The 21495-nt window shown below is 48.3% G+C and overlaps 1 protein-coding gene across 2 annotated transcripts in view; it reads right to left on the bottom strand.

Moving 5' to 3' along the window:
• eps8l2 (EPS8 like 2) overlaps positions 1-21495 on the bottom strand; it is a 167997-nt gene that overhangs the window by 124756 nt on the left and 21746 nt on the right. For both annotated transcript variants that reach the window (XM_052466987.1, XM_052466986.1), the window contains exons 2-3: positions 14072-14122; positions 11775-11821 (exon numbers count right to left, since the gene is read on the bottom strand). In XM_052466987.1, coding sequence (XP_052322947.1) covers positions 11775-11821; positions 14072-14106 — 82 coding nt within the window. In that variant the 5' untranslated portion in view covers positions 14107-14122. The remainder of the gene's footprint in view (positions 1-11774; positions 11822-14071; positions 14123-21495) is intronic.

Here is a 21495-nt window from a genome sequence, read left to right as displayed (position 1 = left end):
AGTGTTGTCTCTCCTCCTTACAGAGACCACCACAGTGTTTATAGTGTTGTCTCTCTCTCCTTCCTGCTACAGAGACCACCACAGTGTTTATAGTGTTGTCTCTCTCTCCTCCCTGCTGCAGAGACCACCACAGTGTTTATAGTGTTGTCTCTCTCTCCTCCCTGCTGCAGAGACCACCACAGTGTTTATAGTGTTGTCTCTCTCCTCCCTGCTACAGAGACCACCACAGTGTTTATAGTGTTGTCTCTCTCTCCTCCCTGCTACAGAGACCACCACAGTGTTTATAGTGTCGTCTCTCCTCCCTGCTACAGAGACCACCACAGTGGTTATAGTATTGTCTCTCTCTCCTCCCTGCTACAGAGACCACCACAGTGTTTATAGTGTTGTCTCTCTCTCCTCCCTGCTACAGAGACCACCACAGTGGTTATAGTGTTGTCTCTCTCTCCTCCCTGCTACAGAGACCACCACAGTGTTTATAGTGTTGTCTCTCTCTCCTCCCTGCTACAGAGACCACCACAGTGTTTATAGTGTTGTCTCTCTCTCCTCCCTGCTACAGAGACCACCACAGTGTTTATAGTGTTGTCTCTCTCTCCTTCCTGCTACAGAGACCACCACAGTGTTTATAGTGTTGTCTCTCTCTCCTCCCTGCTACAGAGACCACCACAGTGGTTATAGTGTTGTCTCTCTCTCCTCCCTGCTGCAGAGACCACCACAGTGTTTATAGTGTTGTCTCTCTCTCCTCCCTGCTACAGAGACCACCACAGTGTTTATAGTGTTGTCTATAGTGTTGTCTCTCTCTCCTCCCTGCTACAGAGACCCACTCACTGTCACAGTCATACGCTGGACCTAGTTTTGTCCCATGGAATAAATGTTGTGGATCTTAATGTTTTTCCTCATAATCCTGGACTATCGGACCACCATTTTATTACGTTTGCAATTGCAACAAATAATCTGCTCAGACCCCAACCAAGGAACATCAAAAGTCGTGCTATAAATTCACAGACAACACAAAGATTCCTTGATGCCCTTCCAGACTCCCTCTGCCTACCCAAGGACGCCAGAGGACAAAAATCCGTTAACCACCTAACTGAGGATCTCAATTTAACCTTGCGCAATACCCTAGATGCAGTTGCACCCCTAAAAACTAAAAAATGTCTCATAAGAAACTAGCTCCCTGGTACACAGAAAATACCCGAGCTCTGAAGCAAGCTTCCAGAAAATTGGAACGGAAATGGCGCCACACCAAACTGGAAGTCTTCCGACTAGCTTGGAAGGACGGTACCGTGCAGTACCGAAGAGCCCTTACTGCTGCTCGATCGTCCTATTTTTCTAACTTAATTGAGGAAAATAAGAACAATCCGAAATTCCTTTTTGATACTGTGGCAAAGCTAACTAAAAAGCAGCATTCCCCAAGAGAGGATGACTTTCACTTTAGCAGTGATAAATTCATGAACTTCTTTGAGGAAAACATTATGATTATTAGAAAGCAAATTACGGACTCCTCTTTAAACCTGCGTATTCCTCCAAACCTCAGTTGTCCTGAGTCTGCACAACTCTGCCAGGACCTAGGATCAAGAGAGACGCTCAAGTGTTTTAGTACTATATCTCTTGACACAATGATGAAAATAATCATGGCCTCTAAACCTTCAAGCTGTATACTGGACCCTATTCCAACTAAACTACTGAAAGAGCTGCTTCCTGTGCTTGGCCCTCCTATGTTGAACATAATAAACGGCTCTCTATCCACTGGATGTGTACCAAACTCACTAAAAGTGGCAGTAATAAAGCCTCTCTTGAAAAAACCAAACCTTGACCCAGAAAATATAAAAACTATCGGCCTATATCGAATCTTCCATTCCTCTCAAAGATTTTAGAGAAGGCTGTTGCGCAGCAACTCACTGCCTTCCTGAAGACAAACAATGTATACGAAATGCTTCAGTCTGGTTTTAGACCCCATCATAGCACTGAGACGGCACTTGTGAAGGTGGTAAATTACATTTTAATGGCATCGGACCGAGGCTCTGCATCTGTCCTCGTGCTCCTAGACCTTAGTGCTGCTTTTGATACCATCGATCACCACATTCTTTTGGAGAGATTGGAAACCCAAATTGGTCTACACGGACATGTTCTGGCCTGGTTTAGGTCTTATCTGTCGGAAAGATATCAGTTTGTCTCTGTGAATGGTTTGTCCTCTGACAAATCAACTGTACATTTCGGTGTTCCTCAAGGTTCTGTTTTAGGACCACTATTGTTTTCACTATATATTTTACCTCTTGGGGATGTTATTCGAAAACATAACGTAAACTTTCACTGCTATGCGGATGACACACAGCTGTACATTTCAATGAAACATGGTGAAGCCTCAAAATTGCCCTCGCTAGAAGCATGTGTTTCAGACATAAGGAAGTGGATGGCTGCAAACTTTCTACTATTAAACTCGGACAAAACAGAGATGCTTGTTCTAGGTCCCAAGAAACAAAGAGATCTTCTGTTGAATCTGACAATTAATCTTAATGGTTGTACAGTCGTCTCAAATAAAACTGTGAAGGACCTCGGCGTTACTCTGGACCCTGATCTCTCTTTTGAAGAACATATCAAGACCATTTCGAGGACAGCTTTTTTCCATCTACGTAACATTGCAAAAATCAGAAACTTTCTGTCCAAAAATGATGCAGAAAAATTAATCCATGCTTTTGTCACTTCTAGGTTAGACTACTGCAATGCTCTATTTTCCGGCTACCCGGATAAAGCACTAAATAAACTTCAGTTAGTGCTAAATACGGCTGCTAGAATCCTGACTAGAAACAAACAATTTGATCATATTACTCCAGTGCTAGCCTCTCTACACTGGCTTCCTGTCAAAGCAAGGGCTGATTTCAAGGTTTTACTGCTAACCTACAAAGCATTACATGGGCTTGCTCCTACCTACCTCTCTGATTTGGTCCTGCCGTACATACCTACACGTACGCTACGGTCACAAGACGCAGGCCTCCTAATTGTCCCTAGAATTTCTAAGCAAACAGCTGGAGGCAGGGCTTTCTCCTATAGAGCTCCATTTTTATGGAACGGTCTGCCTACCCATGTCAGAGACGCAAACTCGGTCTCAACCTTTAAGTCTTTACTGAAGACTCATCTCTTCAGTGGGTCATATGATTGAGTGTAGTCTGGCCCAGGAGTGGGAAGGTGAACGGAAAGGCTCTGGAGCAACGAACCGCCCTTGCTGTCTCTGCCTGGCCGGTTCCCCTCTTTCCACTGGGATTCTCTGCCTCTAGCCCTGTTACGGGGCTGAGTCACTGGCTTGCTGGGGCTCTCTCGTGCCGTCCCTGGGGGTGCGTCACCTGGGTGGGTTGATTCACTGTTGTGGTCGGCCTGTCTGGGTTGCCCCCCTTGGGTTGTACCGTGGCGGAGATCTTTGTGGGCTATACTCTGCCTTGTCTCAGGATGGTAAGTTGGTGGTTGAAGATATCCCTCTAGTGGTGTGGGGGCTGTGCTTTGGCAAAGTGGGTGGGGTTATATCCTTCCTGTTTGGCCCTGTCCGGGGTGTCCTCGGATGGGGCCACAGTGTCTCCTGACCCCTCCTGTCTCAGCCTCCAGTATTTATGCTGCAGTAGTTTATGTGTCGGGGGCTAGGGTCAGTTTGTTATATCTGGAGTACTTCTCCTGTCCTATTCGGTGTCCTGTGTGAATCTAAGTGTGCGTTCTCTAATTCTCTCCTTCTCTCTTTCTTTCTCTCTCTCGGAGGACCTGAGCCCTAGGACCATGCCCCAGGACTACCTGACATGATGACTCCTTGCTGTCCCCAGTCCACCTGGCCATGCTGCTGCTCCAGTTTCAACTGGCCTGGGCCCTAGGACCATGTCCCAGGACTACCTGACATGAGGACTCCTTGCTGTCCCCAGTCCACCTGGCCATGCTCCTGCTCCAGTTTCAACTGTTCTGCCTTACTATTATTCAACCATGCTGGTCATTTATGAACATTTTGAACATCTTGGCCACGTTCTGTTATAATCTCCACCCGGCACAGCCAGAAGAGGACTGGCCACCCCACATATGCTCTCTCTAATTCTCTCTTTCTTTCTCTCTCTCGGAGGACCTGAGCCCTAGGACCGTGCCCCAGGACTACCTGACATGATGGCTCCTTGCTGTCCCCAGTCCACCTGACTGTGCTGCTGCTCCAGTTTCAACTGTTCTGCCTTATTATTATTCGACCATGCTGGTCATTTATGAACATTTGAACATCTTGGTCATGTTCTGTTATAATCTCTACCCGGCACAGCCAGAAGAGGACTGGCCACCCCACATAGCCCGGTTCCTCTCTAGGTTTCTTCCTAGGTTTTGGCCTTTCTAGGGAGTTTTTCCTAGCCACCGTGCTTTTACACCTGCATTGTTTGCTGTTTGGGGTTTTAGGCTGGGTTTCTGTACAGCACTTTGAGATATCAGCTGATGTACGAAGGGCTATATAAATACATTTGATTTGATTTGATTTATAGTGTTGTCTCTCTCTCCTCCCTGCTACAGAGACCACCACAGTGTTTATAGTGTTGTCTCCCTCTCCTCCCTGCTACAGAGACCACCACAGTGTTTATAGTGTTGTCTCTCTCTCCTCCCTGCTACAGAGACCACCAGTGTTTATAGTGTTGTCTCTCCTCCCTGCTGCAGAGACCACCACAGTGTTTATAGTGTTGTCTCTCTCTCCTCCCTGCTACAGAGACCACCACAGTGTTTATAGTGTTGTCTCTCTCTCCTCCCTGCTACAGAGACCACCACAGTGGTTATAGTGTTGTCTCTCTCTCCTCCCTGCTACAGAGACCACCACAGTGTTTATAGTGTTGTCTCTCTCTCCTCCCTGCTACAGAGACCACCACAGTGTTTATAGTGTCGTCTCTCCTCCCTGCTACAGAGACCACCACAGTGTTTATAGTGTTGTCTCCCTCTCCTCCCTGCTACAGAGACCACCACAGTGTTTATAGTGCTGTCTCTCTCTCCTCCCTGCTACAGAGACCACCACAGTGTTTATAGTGTTGTCTCTCCTCCCTGCTACAGAGACCACCACAGTGTTTATAGTGTTGTCTCTCTCTCCTCCCTGCTACAGAGACCACCACAGTGGTTATAGTGTTGTCTCTCTCTCCTCCCTGCTGCAGAGACCACCACAGTGTTTATAGTGTTGTCTCTCTCTCCTCCCTGCTACAGAGACCACCACAGTGTTTATAGTGTTGTCTCTCTCTCCTCCCTGCTGCAGAGACCACCACAGTGTTTATAGTGTTGTCTCTCCTCCCTGCTACAGAGACCACCACAGTGTTTATAGTGTTGTCTCTCTCTCCTCCCTGCTGCAGAGACCACCACAGTGTTTATAGTGTTGTCTCTCTCTCCTCCCTGCTGCAGAGACCACCACAGTGTTTATAGTGTTGTCTCTCTCTCCTCCCTGCTACAGAGACCACCACAGTGGTTATAGTGTTGTCTCTCCTCCCTGCTACAGAGACCACCACAGTGTTTATAGTGTTGTCTCGCTCTCCTCCCTGCTACAGAGACCACCACAGTGTTTATAGTGTTGTCTCTCTCTCCTCCCTGCTACAGAGACCACCACAGTGTTTATAGTGTTGTCTCTCTCTCCTCCCTGCTACAGAGACCACCACAGTGTGTATAGTGTTGTCTCTCTCTCCTCCCTGCTACAGAGACCACCACAGTGTTTATAGTGTTGTCTCTCTCTCCTCCCTGCTACAGAGACCACCACAGTGTTTATAGTGTTGTCTCTCTCTCCTCCCTGCTTCAGAGACCACCACAGTGTTTATAGTGTTGTCTCTCCTCCCTGCTACAGAGACCACCACAGTGTTTACAGTGCTGTCTCTCTCTCCTCCCTGCTACAGAGACCACCACAGTGTTTATAGTGTTGTCTCTCTCTCCTTCCTGCTACAGAGACCACCACAGTGTTTACAGTGCTGTCTCTCTCTCCTCCCTGCTACAGAGACCACCACAGTGTTTATAGTGTTGTCTCTCTCTCCTCCCTGCTACAGAGACCACCACAGTGTTTATAGTGTTGTCTCTCCTCCCTGCTACAGAGACCACCACAGTGGTTATAGTGTTGTCTCTCTCTCCTCCCTGCTACAGAGACCACCACAGTGGTTATAGTGTTGTCTCTCTCTCCTCCCTGCTGCAGAGACCACCACAGTGTTTATAGTGTTGTCTCTCTCTCCTCCCTGCTACAGAGACCACCACAGTGTTTATAGTGTTGTCTCTCTCTCCTCCCTGCTACAGAGACCACCACAGTGTTTATAGTGTTGTCTCTCTCTCCTCCCTGCTACAGAGACCACCACAGTGTTTATAGTGTTGTCTCTCCTCCCTGCTACAGAGACCACCACAGTGTTTATAGTGTTGTCTCTCTCTCCTCCCTGCTACAGAGACCACCACAGTGTTTATAGTGTTGTCTCTCTCTCCTCCCTGCTACAGAGACCACCACAGTGTTTATAGTGTTGTCTCTCTCTCCTCCCTGCTACAGAGACCACCACAGTGTTTATAGTGTTGTCTCTCCTCCCTGCTACAGAGACCACCACAGTGTGTATAGTGCTGTCTCCCTCTCCTCCCTGCTGCAGAGACCACCACAGTGTTTATAGTGTTGTGTCTCTCTCCTCCCTGCTGCAGAGACCACCACAGTGTTTATAGTGTCGTCTCTCCTCCCTGCTACAGAGACCACCACAGTGTTTATAGTGCTGTCTCTCTCTCTCCTCCCTGCTGCAGAGACCACCACAGTGTTTATAGTGTCGTCTCTCCTCCCTGCTACAGAGACCACCACAGTGGTTATAGTGTTGTCTCTCTCTCCTCCCTGCTACAGAGACCACCACAGTGTTTATAGTGTTGTCTCTCTCTCCTCCCTGCTACAGAGACCACCACAGTGTTTATAGTGTTGTCTCTCTCTCCTCCCTGCTACAGAGACCACCACAGTGTTTATAGTGTCGTCTCTCCTCCCTGCTACAGAGACCACCACAGTGTTTATAGTGTTGTCTCTCTCTCCTCCCTGCTACAGAGACCAACACAGTGTTTATAGTGTTGTCTCTCCTCCCTGCTACAGAGACCACCACAGTGTTTATAGTGTTGTCTCTCTATGTCCAAGTTCCTGAAGGTGCAACATAATCACAGTAATTTCAAACAGAAAAGTTCTGTTACCAAAATCCTTTATTCGTTTAGGAAAAACATTCCCTATTCTCTCAATCTTTTTGCATTGCATTTACACAAGTAAAAAATAGAAAATTAAAGTAACAAATAATTAAACAGCAGCAGTAAAATAACAATGTGGAGGCTATATACTGGGTGTTACGGTACAGAGTCAGTGTGGAGGCTATATACAGGGTGTTACGGTACAGAGTCAATGTGGTGGCTATATACAGGGTATTACGGTACAGAGTCAATGTGGAGGCTATATACAGGGTGTTACGGTACAGAGTCAATGTAGAGGCTATATACAGGGTGCACCGGTACAGAGTCAATATGGAGGCTATATACTGGGTGTTACGGTATAGAGTCAGTGTGGAGGCTATATACAGGGTATTACGGTACAGAGTCAATGTGGAGGCTATATACAGGGTATTACGGTACAGAGTCAATGTGGAGGCTATATACAGGGTATTACGGTACAGAGTCCATGTGGAGGCTATATACAGGGTGTTACGGTACAGAGTCAATGTGGAGGCTATATACAGGGTGTTACGGTGCAGAGTCAGTGTGGAGGCTATATACTGGGTGTTACGATACAGAGTCAATGTGGAGGCTATATACAGGGTGTTACGGTACAGAGTCTCACGTCACCCCGCTCCTCCGCTCTCTCCACTGGCTTCCAGTTGAAGCTCGCATCCGCTACAAGACCATGGTGCTTGCCTACGGAGCTGTGAGGGGAACGGCACCTCAGTACCTCCAGGCTCTGATCAGGCCCTACACCCAAACAAGGGCACTGCGTTCATCCACCTCTGGCCTGCTCGCCTCCCTACCACTGAGGAAGTACAGTTCCCGCTCAGCCCAGTCAAAACTGTTTGCTGCTCTGGCCCCCCAATGGTGGAACAAACTCCCTCACGACGCCAGGACAGCGGAGTCAATCACCACCTTCCGGAGACACCTGAAACCCCACCTCTTTAAGGAATACCTAGGATAGGATAAGTAATCCTTCTCACCCCCCTAAAAGATTTAGATGCACTATTGTAAAGTGGCTGTTCCACTGGATGTCATAAGGTGAATGCACCAATTTGTAAGTCGCTCTGGATAAGAGTGTCTACTAAATGACTTAAATGTTAAATGTATATACAGGGTGTTACGGTACAGAGTCAATGTAGAGGCTATATACAGGGTGTACCGGTACAGAGTCAATATGGAGGCTATATACTGGGTGTTACGGTATAGAGTCAATGTGGAGGCTATATACAGGGTATTACGGTACAGAGTCAATGTGGAGGCTATATACAGGGTGTTACTGTACAGAGTCAATGTGGAGGCTATATACAGGGTGTTACGGTACAGAGTCAATGTGGAGGCTATATACAGGGTGTTACGGTACAGAGTCAATGTGGAGGCTATATACAGGGTGTTACGGTACAGAGTCAATGTGGAGGTTATATACAGGGTGTTACGGTACAGAGTCAATGTGGAGGTTATATACAGGGTATTACGGTACAGAGTCAATGTGGAGGCTATAAACAGGCTATAAACAGGGTGTTACGGTACTCAAAACGGGGAATGTTTACTGGTTGCTCAGACGGGAAAGGGGAAGTCCGTAACTCAGGGTAAAACTGTAGACCAAGAGACCAGAGCTCCGCGTTACGACAAACAGATCATGTTCGAACACAGTCTTTTCCCCCGGGACCATTTGGAACAGCGAAAATAAATAAACAATAAGCATAATAATAATCTTATTTTTTTATTGTAAAGCCTTTAATACAGAAAGTGAATCCAATGCCTGGTTTATTTATTAGTTATGAAAAGAATTCAAGGCTCCCTTTTGTTATTTCATTTTTTTTACTAAAATGCTTTGATTGCATTTCAACTCATGAATCACTGCTATGCTGTGTGATGACATGAATGACTGGTATGCTGTGTGATGACTGGTATGCTGTGTGATGACATGAATGACTGGTATGCTGTGTGATGACATGAATGACTGGTATGCTGTGTGATGACATAATGACTGGTATGCTGTGTGATGACATAATGACTGGTATGCTGTGTGATGACATAATGACTGGTATGCTGTGTGATGACATGAATGAATGATTAATGCAGTAGCCTACTGTATATATTAAATATAGGCCTAAGTTACTGTATTAACAGAAGCTACACAGGAAGCTCTCTCAGGCCTACAGCTGGTTATACAAGGATACTATAGTAAACATAATGATAACGACATGACTGATGAGTATAACGATGCCCATAATAACATTAAGAAGTAGACGCAGAAGAGGAAGTGTATAGGAGTGAGAGCTGCGTGTCCTACAGTACGATGTGACCAACAGGTGCTGTTACATTACAGTATTATAACGGAACAGTGTAAACCACACTAAATACATTATACGTAATCCCAGGGAGTCTAATGAGAGGGGGGATAAACCTTTTGGTTACAAGCAAAGATTAGAAACAGACGAATTTGTGAAGTTGTTTAATCCGCCATGTTGTGGTTGTTGGTGCTCAGGGAATCAGTAGGCTATTAAACAAAACACAGGCAACAAGCAGGATCTGTCTTATTTCTGTAGATATACAGACATATATTTATCATTTATTTGTATTCAGAGCATTCAGAAAGTATTCATACACCTGGACACATTACGGCCTTATTCTAAAATGTTTTCCCTCATCAATCTACACACAATACCCCACGATGACATCACAATACCCCACGATGACATCACAATACCCCACGATGACATCACAATACCCCACGATGACATCACAATACCCCACGATGACATCACAATACCCCACGATGACAAAGTGAAAACATGTTTTTAGACATTTTTGCAAATGTATAAAAACTAAAAACAGAAAAAGTACTCTTTTGCTATGAGACTCTAAATTAAGGTCAGGGGCATCCTGTTTCTATTGATCATTCTTGATCAATATGTCATGACTTCAAATGATTGGACACGGTTTTGAAAGTCAGTTAAGAACAAATTCTTATTTAAAACCCCGGCCAAACCCGGACGACGCTGTGGGCCAATTGTGCATCGCCCTTTGGGTCTCCCAATCATGGATGGTTGTGATACATCTTAGAATTGAACCAGGGTCTGTAGTGATGCCTCTAGCACTGAGATGCACAGCCAGGACTTCCTGACAGTTCAGGTCTGGTCTGGTCTGATAGAACAGCCAGGGCTTCCTGACAGTTCAGGTCTGGTCTGGTCTGGTAGAACAGCCAGGGCTTCCTGATAGTTCAGGTCTGGTCTGGTAGAACAGCCAGGGCTTCCTGACAGTTCAGGTCTGGTCTGGTATGATAGAACAGCCAGGGCTACCTGATAGTTCAGGTCTGGTCTGGTAGAACAGCCAGGGCTTCCTGACAGTTCAGGTCTGGTCTGGTCTGGTAGAACAGCCAGGGCTTCCTGATAGTTCAGGTCTGGTCTGGTCTGATAGAACAGCCAGGGCTTCCTGATAGTTCAGGTCTGGTCTGGGTCGGTCTGGTAGAACAGCCGGGGCTTCCTGATAGTTCAGGTCTGGTCTGGTCTGGTAGAACAGCCAGGGCTTCCTGACAGTTCATGTCTGGTCTGGTCTGGTAGAACAGCCAGGGCTTCCTGACAGTTCAGGTCTGGTCTGATAGAATAGCCAGGGCTTCCTGACAGTTCAGGTCTGGTCTGGTCTGATAGAACAGCCAGGGCTTCCTGACAGTTCAGGTCTGGTCTGGTCTGGTAGAACAGCCAGGGCTTCCTGACAGTTCAGGTCTGGTCTGATAGAACAGCCAGGGCTTCCTGACAGTTCAGGTCTGGTCTGGTCTGATAGAACAGCCAGGGCTTCCTGACAGTTCAGGTCTGGTCTGGTATGATAGAATAGCCAGGGCTTCCTGACAGTTCAGGTCTGGTCTGGTCTGATAGAATAGCCAGGGCTTCCTGACAGTTCAGGTCTGGTCTGGTCTGATAGAACAGCCAGGGCTTCCTGACAGTTCAGGTCTGGTCTGGTCTGAAAGAACAGCCAGGGCTTCCTGACAGTTATCTAGTTAGTGGATGGACCATTATGATTCCACTCAACAATGCTGGATAGATCTGTACATTTACAGTTTTTAATGGAGATTTTTTTGGGAGGCAATTTAAATCATTAACAATCAGTAATCTTATAAATACTTAACGAACTAATAAATAAAAAGGACATTTCTGGAATCTGTTCCAAACCAAACCCTTACCAGGTATTTGGGGGCGGCAGCGTAGCCTAGTGGTTAGAGCGTTGGACTAGTAACCGGAAGGTTGCGAGTTCAAACCCCCGAGCTGACAAGGTACAAATCTGTCGTTCTGCCCCTGAACAGGCAGTTAACCCACTGTTCCCAGGCCGTCATTGAAAATAAGAATATGTTCTTAACTGCCTTGCCTGGTTAAATAAAGGTCAAATTTAAAAAATGTTTTAAAAAATTTGACTCATACTCTCATATTAATGCTCAGGCCACAGGTAAGATCACACATGCTGATGGGTAACTATAGTACAAATACACTTACACACACACGTTCACACACACACACACACACACACACACACGACATAGTAAACCCCTCCATATATTAGCATAAACACATTTGCACACAAACATGCTCCGGTCCATATCTTACCGTATAGAGCCTTGGCGCCCATCTTGCTGTCAGATCTGGCCACCCCACTGCAGAGAGAGGAAGAGCAGAAGGAGGATGAGGAGTTACCAGGGTTACGTTGTCTGCCCTTCATCGCTTCAAACTTGTTTCTCCAGCTCTTCCTTATATCAGTATCACAATGTGCTACAAACACTATCTATTCCTGATCAGTCTGATACAGCCAGAGAGTGTCCCAGCTAGCAGAATGGACAGCACTGGAAGACTCTCATATACTGACCAGATGGCCCAGAGAGAGCGGTGGGGGGGGCTTGGAGAGAGAGGGGGGAAGGGTGGGAGGGGACTTGGAGAGAGAGAGGGGAAGTGTGGGAGGGGACTTTGGAGAGAGAGAGAGAGAGAGAGAGAGAGAGAGAGGGGAAGTGTGGGAGGGGACTTGGAGAGAGAGAGAGAGAGAGAGAGAGAGAGAGAGGGGGAGTGTGGGAGGGGACTTGAGAGAGAGAGAGAGAGAGAGAGAGAGAGAGAGAGAGAGAGAGAGGGGAAGTGTGGGAGGGGACTTGGAGAGAGAGAGAGAGAGGGGAAGTGTGGGAGGGGACTTGGAGAGAGAGGGGGAAGTGTGGGAGGGGACTTGGAAAGAGAGGGGGAAGTGTGGGAGGGGACTTGGAGAGAGAGGGGGGAAGTGTGGGAGGGGACTTGGAGAGAGAGAGGGGAAGTGTGGGAGGGGACTTGGAGAGAGAGAGGGGAAGTGTGGGAGGGGACTTGGGGGAAGTGTGGGAGGGGACTTGAGAGAGAGGGGGAAGTGTGGGAGGGGACTTTGGAGAGAGAGAGGGGAAGTGTGGGAGGGGACTTTGGAGAGAGAGAGAGAGAGAGAGGGGAAGTGTGGGAGGGGACTTGGAGAGAAAGGGGGGAAGTGTGGGAGGGGCCTTGGAGAGGGAGAGAGACAGAGAGAGAGGGGGGTGGGAGTGGACTTGGAGAGAGGGGGGAGTGTGGGAGTGGACTTGGAGAGAGAGGGGGAAGTGTGGGAGTGGACTTGGAGAGAGAGGGGGAAGTGTGGGAGTGGACTTGGAGAGAGAGAGAGAGAGAGGGGAAGTGTGGGAGGGGACTTGGAGAGAGAGAGAGGGGGGTGGGAGGGGACTTGGAGAGAGAGGGGGAAGTGTGGGAGTGGACTTGGAGAGAGAGGGGGGAAGTGTGGGAGTGGACTTGGAGAGAGAGGGGGAAGTGTGGGAGTGGACTTGGAGAGAGAGGGGGAAGTGGGAGTGGTGGAGAGGGGGAACTTGGGAGTGGACTTGGAGAGAGAGGGGGAAGTGTGGGAGTGGACTTGGAGAGAGAGGGGGGGGGGAAGTGTGGAGAGAGAGGGGGAGTGGACTTGGAGAGAGAGGGGGGAAGTGTGGGAGTGGACTTGGAGAGAGAGGGGGGAAGTGTGGGAGTGGACTTGGAGAGAGAGGGGGGAAGTGTGGGAGTGGACTTGGAGAGAGACTTGGAGAGAGAGGGGGAAGTGTGGGAGTGGACTTGGAGAGAGAGGGGGAAGTGTGGGAGTGGACTTTGAGAGAGAGGGGGAAGTGTGGGAGTGGACTTTGAGAGAGAGGGGGAAGTGTGGGAGTGGACTTTGGAGAGAGAGAGTGCAAGACAGAGGAAGAGAGAGGCAGAGAGAGAGAGGGGGGGTACAGACAAAGAAGGAGAGAGAGAGAGAGAAAGAGAGAGGGAGAGAGAGAGAGGCCCCGAGACCCCTAGTCTACTAGAGCCCGAGTGTACCAGATACCTAGTCTACCAGACCCCTAGTCTACCAGACCCCTAGTCTACTGTCCCTCTGCTGCAGGCTCTCTCTCTGTCCCTCTGCTGCAGGCTCTCTCTCTCTGTCCCTCTGCTGCAGGCTCTCTCTCTCTGTCCCTCTGCTGCAGGCTCTCTCTCTGTCCCTCTGCTGCAGGCTCTCTCTCTCTGTCCCTCTGCTGCAGGCTCTCTCTCTCTGTCCCTCTGCTGCAGGCTCTCTCTCTCTGTCCCTCTGCTGCAGGCTCTCTCTCTCTGTCCCTCTGCTGCAGGCTCTCTCTCTCTGTCCCTCTGCTGCAGGCTCTCTCTCTCTGTCCCTCTGCTGCAGGCTCTCTCTCTCTGTCCCTCTGCTGCAGGCTCTCTCTCTGTCCCTCTGCTGCAGGCTCTCTCTCTGTCCCTCTGCTGCAGGCTCTCTCTCTGTCCCTCTGCTGCAGGCTCTCTCTCTGTCCCTCTGCTACAGGCTCTCTCTCTGTCCCTCTGCTACAGGCTCTCTCTCTGTCCCTCTGTAGCAGACATATATGGCAATTCCACATCCTAGTGTGTGTGTGTGTGCTACTCACTTGGCTTGCCTCATCGGAGGTCCCAGGTTATTCATGCTTTAACACATCCACCTGGAAGCCAGAGAAAGAGAGGGAGAGAGAAAGCAGGAGAAAAGAGATTGACATGAAATGACATCGTGTTTTTCTCCAAACCTCAACATGTTTTCCCACCAGGGCTCCTCTATACTTGATTCATTTTGAACCATCTGTTGACTAACAACTCTCATATATAGAGTACAATGGTGGAAAAGAGAGAGAATTGATGGTGATGGTGATTTTCTATGTTGAGAACCCTCTCCGCCCGAGGGGGTTCTGTACAGGCTCCTACGTCGCGACGTCCCCTGAATGCCCATCTGTTAGCCACGGAACGCTAGCTGTCTAGAGCATATCGGACAGTTAGCTGAAGAGGTCCATCAGCCAATTTTCTTGGGCTACAATATCTATTTTGCCAATTGGCCTGGACCCTTTTTATACACTGGGCCCTGCCGATCCATCACGACTGGTTTGCCAACGTAACCGCCCGAGGGGGCTTCAACTGACTCCTCCGTCGAGGCCCTTCTGCTATCCCCGGCCCGCTAGCTGTCTGAATCACTGTGTCTCCAGCCCGCCTAGCTACTCACTAGATCCCATGATCACTCGGCTACACATGCCTCTCCCTAATGTCAATATGCCTTGTCCATTGATGTTCTGGTTAGTGATTATTGTCTTATTTCACTGTGGAGACTCCAGCCCTGCTCAATATGCCTTAGCTATCCCTTTTGTTCCACCTCCCACACATGCGGTGACCTCACCTGCTTTAAATGGTATCTCTAGAAACAATACCTCTCTCATTGTCACTTAAATGCCTAGGTTTACCTCCACTGTATTCACATCCTACCATACCCTGGTCTGTACATTATGCCTTGAATCTATTCTACCGCGCCCAGAAACCTGCTCCTTTTACTCTCTGTTCCGAACGCACTAGACAACCAGTTCTTATAGCCTTTAGCTGTACCCTTATCCGACTTCCCCTCTGTTCCTCTGGTGATGTGGAGGTGAATCCAGGCCCTGCAGTGCCCAGCTCCACTCCTATTCCCCAGGCACTCTCATTTGTTGACTTCTGCAGGCGTAATAGCCTTGTTTCATGCATGTTAACATTAGAAGCCTCCTCCCTAAGTTTGTTTTATTCACTGCTTTAGCGCACTCTGCCAACCTGGATGTTCTAGCTGTGTCTGAATCCTGGCTTAGGAAGGCCACCAAAAATTCTGAAATTTACATCCCTAACTATAACATTTTCCAACAAGATAGAACTGCCAAAGGGGGCGGAGTTGCAATCTACTGCAGAGATAGCCTGCAGAGTTCTGTCATACTATCCAGGTCTGTGCCCCTCATCACTGTCAAACACTCCCTAAAACACTTCAGCGAGCAGGCCTTTCTAATCGACCTGGCCTGGGTATCCTGGAAGGATATTGACCTCATCCCGTCAGTAGCGGATGCCTGGGTATTCATTAAAAGTGCTAACCTCACCATCTTAAATTACACATGCCCCATTCAGAAAATGTAGAACCAGGAACAGATCAGCACAAAAGCATCCTGTGGTGTTCTGCATTAGCATCGAAGAGCCCCTGTGATATGCAACTTTTCAGGGAAGTTAGGAACCAATATACACTGGCAGTTAGAAAAGCTAAGGCAAGCTTTTTCAAACAGAAATGTGCAACCTGTAGCAAACTCCAAAGGGTTCTGGGACACTGTAAAGTTCATGGAGAATAAGAGCACCTCCTCCCAGCTGCCCACTGCACTGAGGCTAGGAAACACTGTCACCACCGATAAATCCACGATAATTGAGAATTTCAACAAGCATTTTTCTACGGCTGGCCATGCTTTCCACCTGGCTACTCCTACCCCGGTAAACAGCCCTGCACCCCCCACAGCAACTTGCCCAAGCCTCCCCATTTCTCCTTTACCCAAATCCAGATAGCCAATTTTCTGAAAGAGCTGCAAAAATATGGACCCCTACAAATCAGCCGGGCTAGACAATCTGGACCCTTTTTCTAAAATGATCCATTGCAATTGTTGCAACCCCTATTACTGGCCTGTTCAACCCATGTTACTAGCCTGTTCAACCCATGTTACTAGCCTGTTCAACCCATGTTACTAGCCTGTTCAACCCGTGTTACTAGCCTGTTCAACCCATGTTACTAGCCTGTTCAACCCATGTTACTAGCCTGTTCAACCCATGTTACTAGCCTGTTCAACCCGTGTTACTAGCCTGTTCAACCCGTGTTACTAGCCTGTTCAACCCGTGTTACTAGCCTGTTCAACCCGTGTTACTAGCCTGTTCAACCCGTGTTACTAGCCTGTTCAACCCGTGTTACTAGCCTGTTCAACCCGTGTTACTAGCCTGTTCAACCCGTGTTACCAGCCTGTTCAACCCGTGTTACCAGCCTGTTCAACCCGTGTTACCAGCCTGTTCAACCCGTGTTACCAGCCTGTTCAACCCGTGTTACCAGCCTGTTCAACCCGTGTTACTAGCCTGTTCAACCCGTGTTACTAGCCTGTTCAACCCGTGTTACTAGCCTGTTCAACCCGTGTTACTAGCCTGTTCAACCCATGTTACTAGCCTGTTCAACCCGTGTTACTAGCCTGTTCAACCCGTGTTACTAGCCTGTTCAACCCGTGTTACTAGCCTGTTCAACCCGTGTTACCAGCCTGTTCAACCCATGTTACCAGCCTGTTCAACCCATGTTACCAGCCTGTTCAACCCATGTTACTAGCCTGTTCAACCCGTGTTACCAGCCTGTTCAACCCGTGTTACCAGCCTGTTCAACCCGTGTTACTAGCCTGTTCAACCCGTGTTACTAGCCTGTTCAACCCGTGTTACTAGCCTGTTCAACCCGTGTTACTAGCCTGTTCAACCCGTGTTACTAGCCTGTTCAACCCGTGTTACTAGCCTGTTCAACCCGTGTTACTAGCCTGTTCAACCCGTGTTACTAGCCTGTTCAACCCGTGTTACTAGCCTGTTCAACCCGTGTTACTAGCCTGTTCAACCCGTGTTACCAGCCTGTTCAACCCGTGTTACCAGCCTGTTCAACCCGTGTTACCAGCCTGTTCAACCCGTGTTACCAGCCTGTTCAACCCGTGTTACTAGCCTGTTCAACCCATGTTACTAGCCTGTTCAACCCATGTTACTAGCCTGTTCAACCCATGTTACTAGCCTGTTCAACCCGTGTTACTAGCCTGTTCAACCCATGTTACTAGCCTGTTCAACCCGTGTTACTAGCCTGTTCAACCCGTGTTACTAGCCTGTTCAACCCGTGTTACTAGCCTGTTCAACCCATGTTACTAGCTTGTTCAACCCGTGTTACTAGCCTGTTCAACCCGTGTTACTAGCCTGTTCAACCCGTGTTACTAGCCTGTTCAACCCGTGTTACTAGCCTGTTCAACCCGTGTTACTAGCCTGTTCAACCCGTGTTACTAGCCTGTTCAACCCGTGTTACCAGCTTGTTCAACCCGTTACCAGCCTGTTCAACCCGTGTTACTAGCCTGTTCAACCCGTGTTACTAGCCTGTTCAACCCGTGTTACTAGCCTGTTCAACCCGTGTTACCAGCCTGTTCAACCCGTGTTACCAGCCTGTTCAACCCGTGTTACTAGCCTGTTCAACCCGTTACCAGCCTGTTCAACCCGTGTTACCAGCCTGTTCAACCCGTGTTACTAGCCTGTTCAACCCGTGTTACTAGCCTGTTCAACCCGTGTTACCAGCCTGTTCAACCCGTGTTACTAGCCTGTTCAACCCGTGTTACCAGCCTGTTCAACCCGTGTTACTAGCCTGTTCAACCCGTGTTACTAGCCTGTTCAACCCGTGTTACTAGCCTGTTCAACCCGTGTTACCAGCCTGTTCAACCCGTTACCAGCCTGTTCAACCCGTGTTACCAGCCTGTTCAACCCGTGTTACTAGCCTGTTCAACCCGTGTTACTAGCCTGTTCAACCCGTGTTACCAGCCTGTTCAACCCGTGTTACTAGCCTGTTCAACCCGTGTTACCAGCCTGTTCAACCCGTGTTACTAGCCTGTTCAACCCGTGTTACCAGCCTGTTCAACCCGTGTTACCAGCCTGTTCAACCCGTGTTACCAGCCTGTTCAACCCATGTTACTAGCCTGTTCAACCCGTGTTACTAGCCTGTTCAACCCGTGTTACTAGCCTGTTCAACCCATGTTACTAGCCTGTTCAACCCGTGTTACTAGCCTGTTCAACCCGTGTTACCAGCCTGTTCAACCCGTGTTACTAGCCTGTTCAACCCGTGTTACTAGCCTGTTCAACCCGTGTTACCAGCCTGTTCAACCCGTGTTACCAGCCTGTTCAACCCGTTACCAGCCTGTTCAACCCATGTTACTAGCCTGTTCAACCCGTGTTACCAGCCTGTTCAACCCATGTTACCAGCCTGTTCAACCCATGTTACTAGCCTGTTCAACCCGTGTTACCAGCCTGTTCAACCCGTGTTACCAGCCTGTTCAACCCGTGTTACCAGCCTGTTCAACCCGTGTTACTAGCCTGTTCAACCCGTGTTACCAGCCTGTTCAACCCGTGTTACTAGCCTGTTCAACCCGTGTTACCAGCCTGTTCAACCCGTGTTACCAGCCTGTTCAACCTCTCTTTCGTATCATCTGAGATCCACAAAGATTGGATAGCTGCCACGGTCATCCCCCTCTTCAAAGGGGGAGACACTCTAGAAACAAACTGTTACAGACCTAGATCCTGCCCTTTATAAGGTCTTTGAAAGCCAAGTTAAGAAACAGATTACCGACCATTTTGAATCCGGTCTTGAGCACTCTGGAGCAGGTATTCAGCAAGTATTTCAATTAACAGGTGTGCCTTGTTAAAAGTTCATTTGTGCATGTAGGTATTACAGACTCGGTCAGGGACAGATAGAAAATGATTGTGAAAACACTTGCCAGTTGGTCAGCACATGATCTGAGTATACGTCCTGGTAATCAGTCCGGCACTGCGGCCTTGTGAATGTTGACCTGGTCTTACTCATATCGGCTAGAGCGTGATCGTCCAGAACAGCTGGTGCTCTCATGCATGCTTCAGTGTTGCCCTCATAGAAGTAATTTAGCTTGTCTGGTAGGCTCACGTCACTGGGCAGCTCGCGGCTGGGCTTCCCTTTGTAGTCCGTAATAGTTTGCAAGCTCTGCCACAGTTTTTGGCCTGGTCACAGACAGCTAATGTGCTCTCCACTGAAGTTCACAAGCAAAGGGAAAAGGTGAGAAGAGGAGAGTGTGTAGAGCGATAAAAGTGATCATGCTGTTTATTTGTGGCTGCTATGAAAGTCAACTCTGTGTGTGATCGGGGGTGTATTCATTCCACAGTTCCTATTGAAAAAAAAATCTTAAATAAGAAGCAAACTGAACGAAACGTGGATAAACATACCTAAATTTGTTAAAATTTAAACTTTCGTTTGCAACTGTTGGACTAATGATTACACCCTAGATCAGCTAGATGCAGGCCAGAGTGTGCAAGGCGGTATTGTCTGTCACCTTGGTTCTTCAAAATGTATCTTTACCCGTGCACCTACATTGTAAACGTTCATACATGGGTACAAGCACTGTCCATGACACAAACTGGCCACACCCACGTCTGTTTCTACGGGTACAAGCACTGTCCATGACACAAACTGGCCACACCCACGTCTGTTTCTATGGGTACAAGCACTGTCCATGACACAAACTGGCCACACCCACGTCTGTTTCTACAGGTACAAGCGCTGTCCATGACACAAACTGGCCACACCCACGTCTGTTTCTACGGGTACAAGCACTGTCCATGACACAAACTGGCCACACCCACGTCTGTTTCTACGGGTACAAGCACTGTCCATGACACAAACTGGCCACACCCACGTCTGTTTCTACGGGTACAAGCACTGTCCATGACACAAACTGGCCACACCCACGTCTGTTTCTACAGGTACAAGCGCTGTCCATGACACAAACTGGCCACACCCACGTCTGTTTCTACGGGTACAAGCACTGTCCATGACACAAACTGGCCACACCCACGTCTGTTTCTACGGGTACAAGCACTGTCCATGACACAAACTGGCCACACCCACGTCTGTTTCTACGGGTACAAGCGCTGTCCATGACACAAACTGGCCACACCCACGTCTGTTTCTACGGGTACAAGCACTGTCCATGACACAAACTGGCCACACCCACGTCTGTTTCTACGGGTACAAGCACTGTCCATGACACAAACTGGCCACACCCACGTCTGTTTCTATGGGTACAAGCGCTGTCCATGACACAAACTGGCCACACCCACGTCTGTTTCTATGGGTACAAGCGCTGTCCATGACACAAACTGGCCACACCCACGTCTGTTTCTATGGGTACAAGCACTGTCCATGACACAAACTGGCCACACCCACGTCTGTTTCTATGGGTACAAGCACTGTCCATGACACAAACTGGCCACACCCACGTCTGTTTCTACGGGTACAAGCACTGTCCATGACACAAACTGGCCACACCCACGTCTGTTTCTACGGGTACAAGCACTGTCCATGACACAAACTGGCCACACCCACATCTGTTTCTATGGGTACAAGCACTGTCCGTGACACAAACTGGCCACACCCACGTCTGTTTCTATGGGTACAAGCACTGTCCATGACACAAACTGGCCACACCCATGTCTGTTTCTATGGGTACAAGCACTGTCCATGACACAAACTGGCCACACCCATGTCTGTTTCTATGGGTACAAGCACTGTCCATGACACAAACTGGCCACACCCACATCTGTTTCTATGGACACAAGCACTGTCCATGACACAAACTGGCCACACCCACATCTGTTTCTATGGACACAAGCACTGTCCATGACACAAACTGGCCACACCCACGTCTGTTTCTATGGGTACAAGCACTGTCCATGACACCAAGTGGCCACACCCACGTCTGTTTCTATGGGTACAAGCGCTGTCCATGACACAAACTGGCCACACCCACGTCTGTTTCTATTGGTACAAGCACTGTCCATGACACAAACTGGCCACACCCACGTCTGTTTCTATTGGTACAAGCACTGTCCATGACACCAAGTGGCCACACCCCACTTTAAGGTTATTATAGTAAACAAAAACTACATTTGGAAAAATAATTTTGTAAACTGAAATAAAAATACTAAAACTATCTTTAACAGAAAAGCAAACTATAATAAAACCATCAAATGAATATTTCGTTTTTTAGCTTTTGTCTTCTAAACTTTGGGGGGAAATGTAATGGGGCTTTTTTTGTGGAGTTTTCAGATTTATACATTTGAGTAAATGTTTCTAAAAACCTGTTTGTTTTGTCATTATTATGAGGTATTGTGATATCATCACTAACGGATACACACTGCGGTAGACCACACCGGTTAGCCTATCATTATCATCACGAACAGATGCAGGAAGTGGTAGACATAG

The sequence above is a fragment of the Oncorhynchus keta genome, chromosome 17, assembly GCF_023373465.1.
Source record: "Oncorhynchus keta strain PuntledgeMale-10-30-2019 chromosome 17, Oket_V2, whole genome shotgun sequence".
Lineage (NCBI taxonomy): Eukaryota > Metazoa > Chordata > Actinopteri > Salmoniformes > Salmonidae > Oncorhynchus > Oncorhynchus keta.
This window is presented reverse-complemented; position numbering and strand designations above follow the sequence as displayed.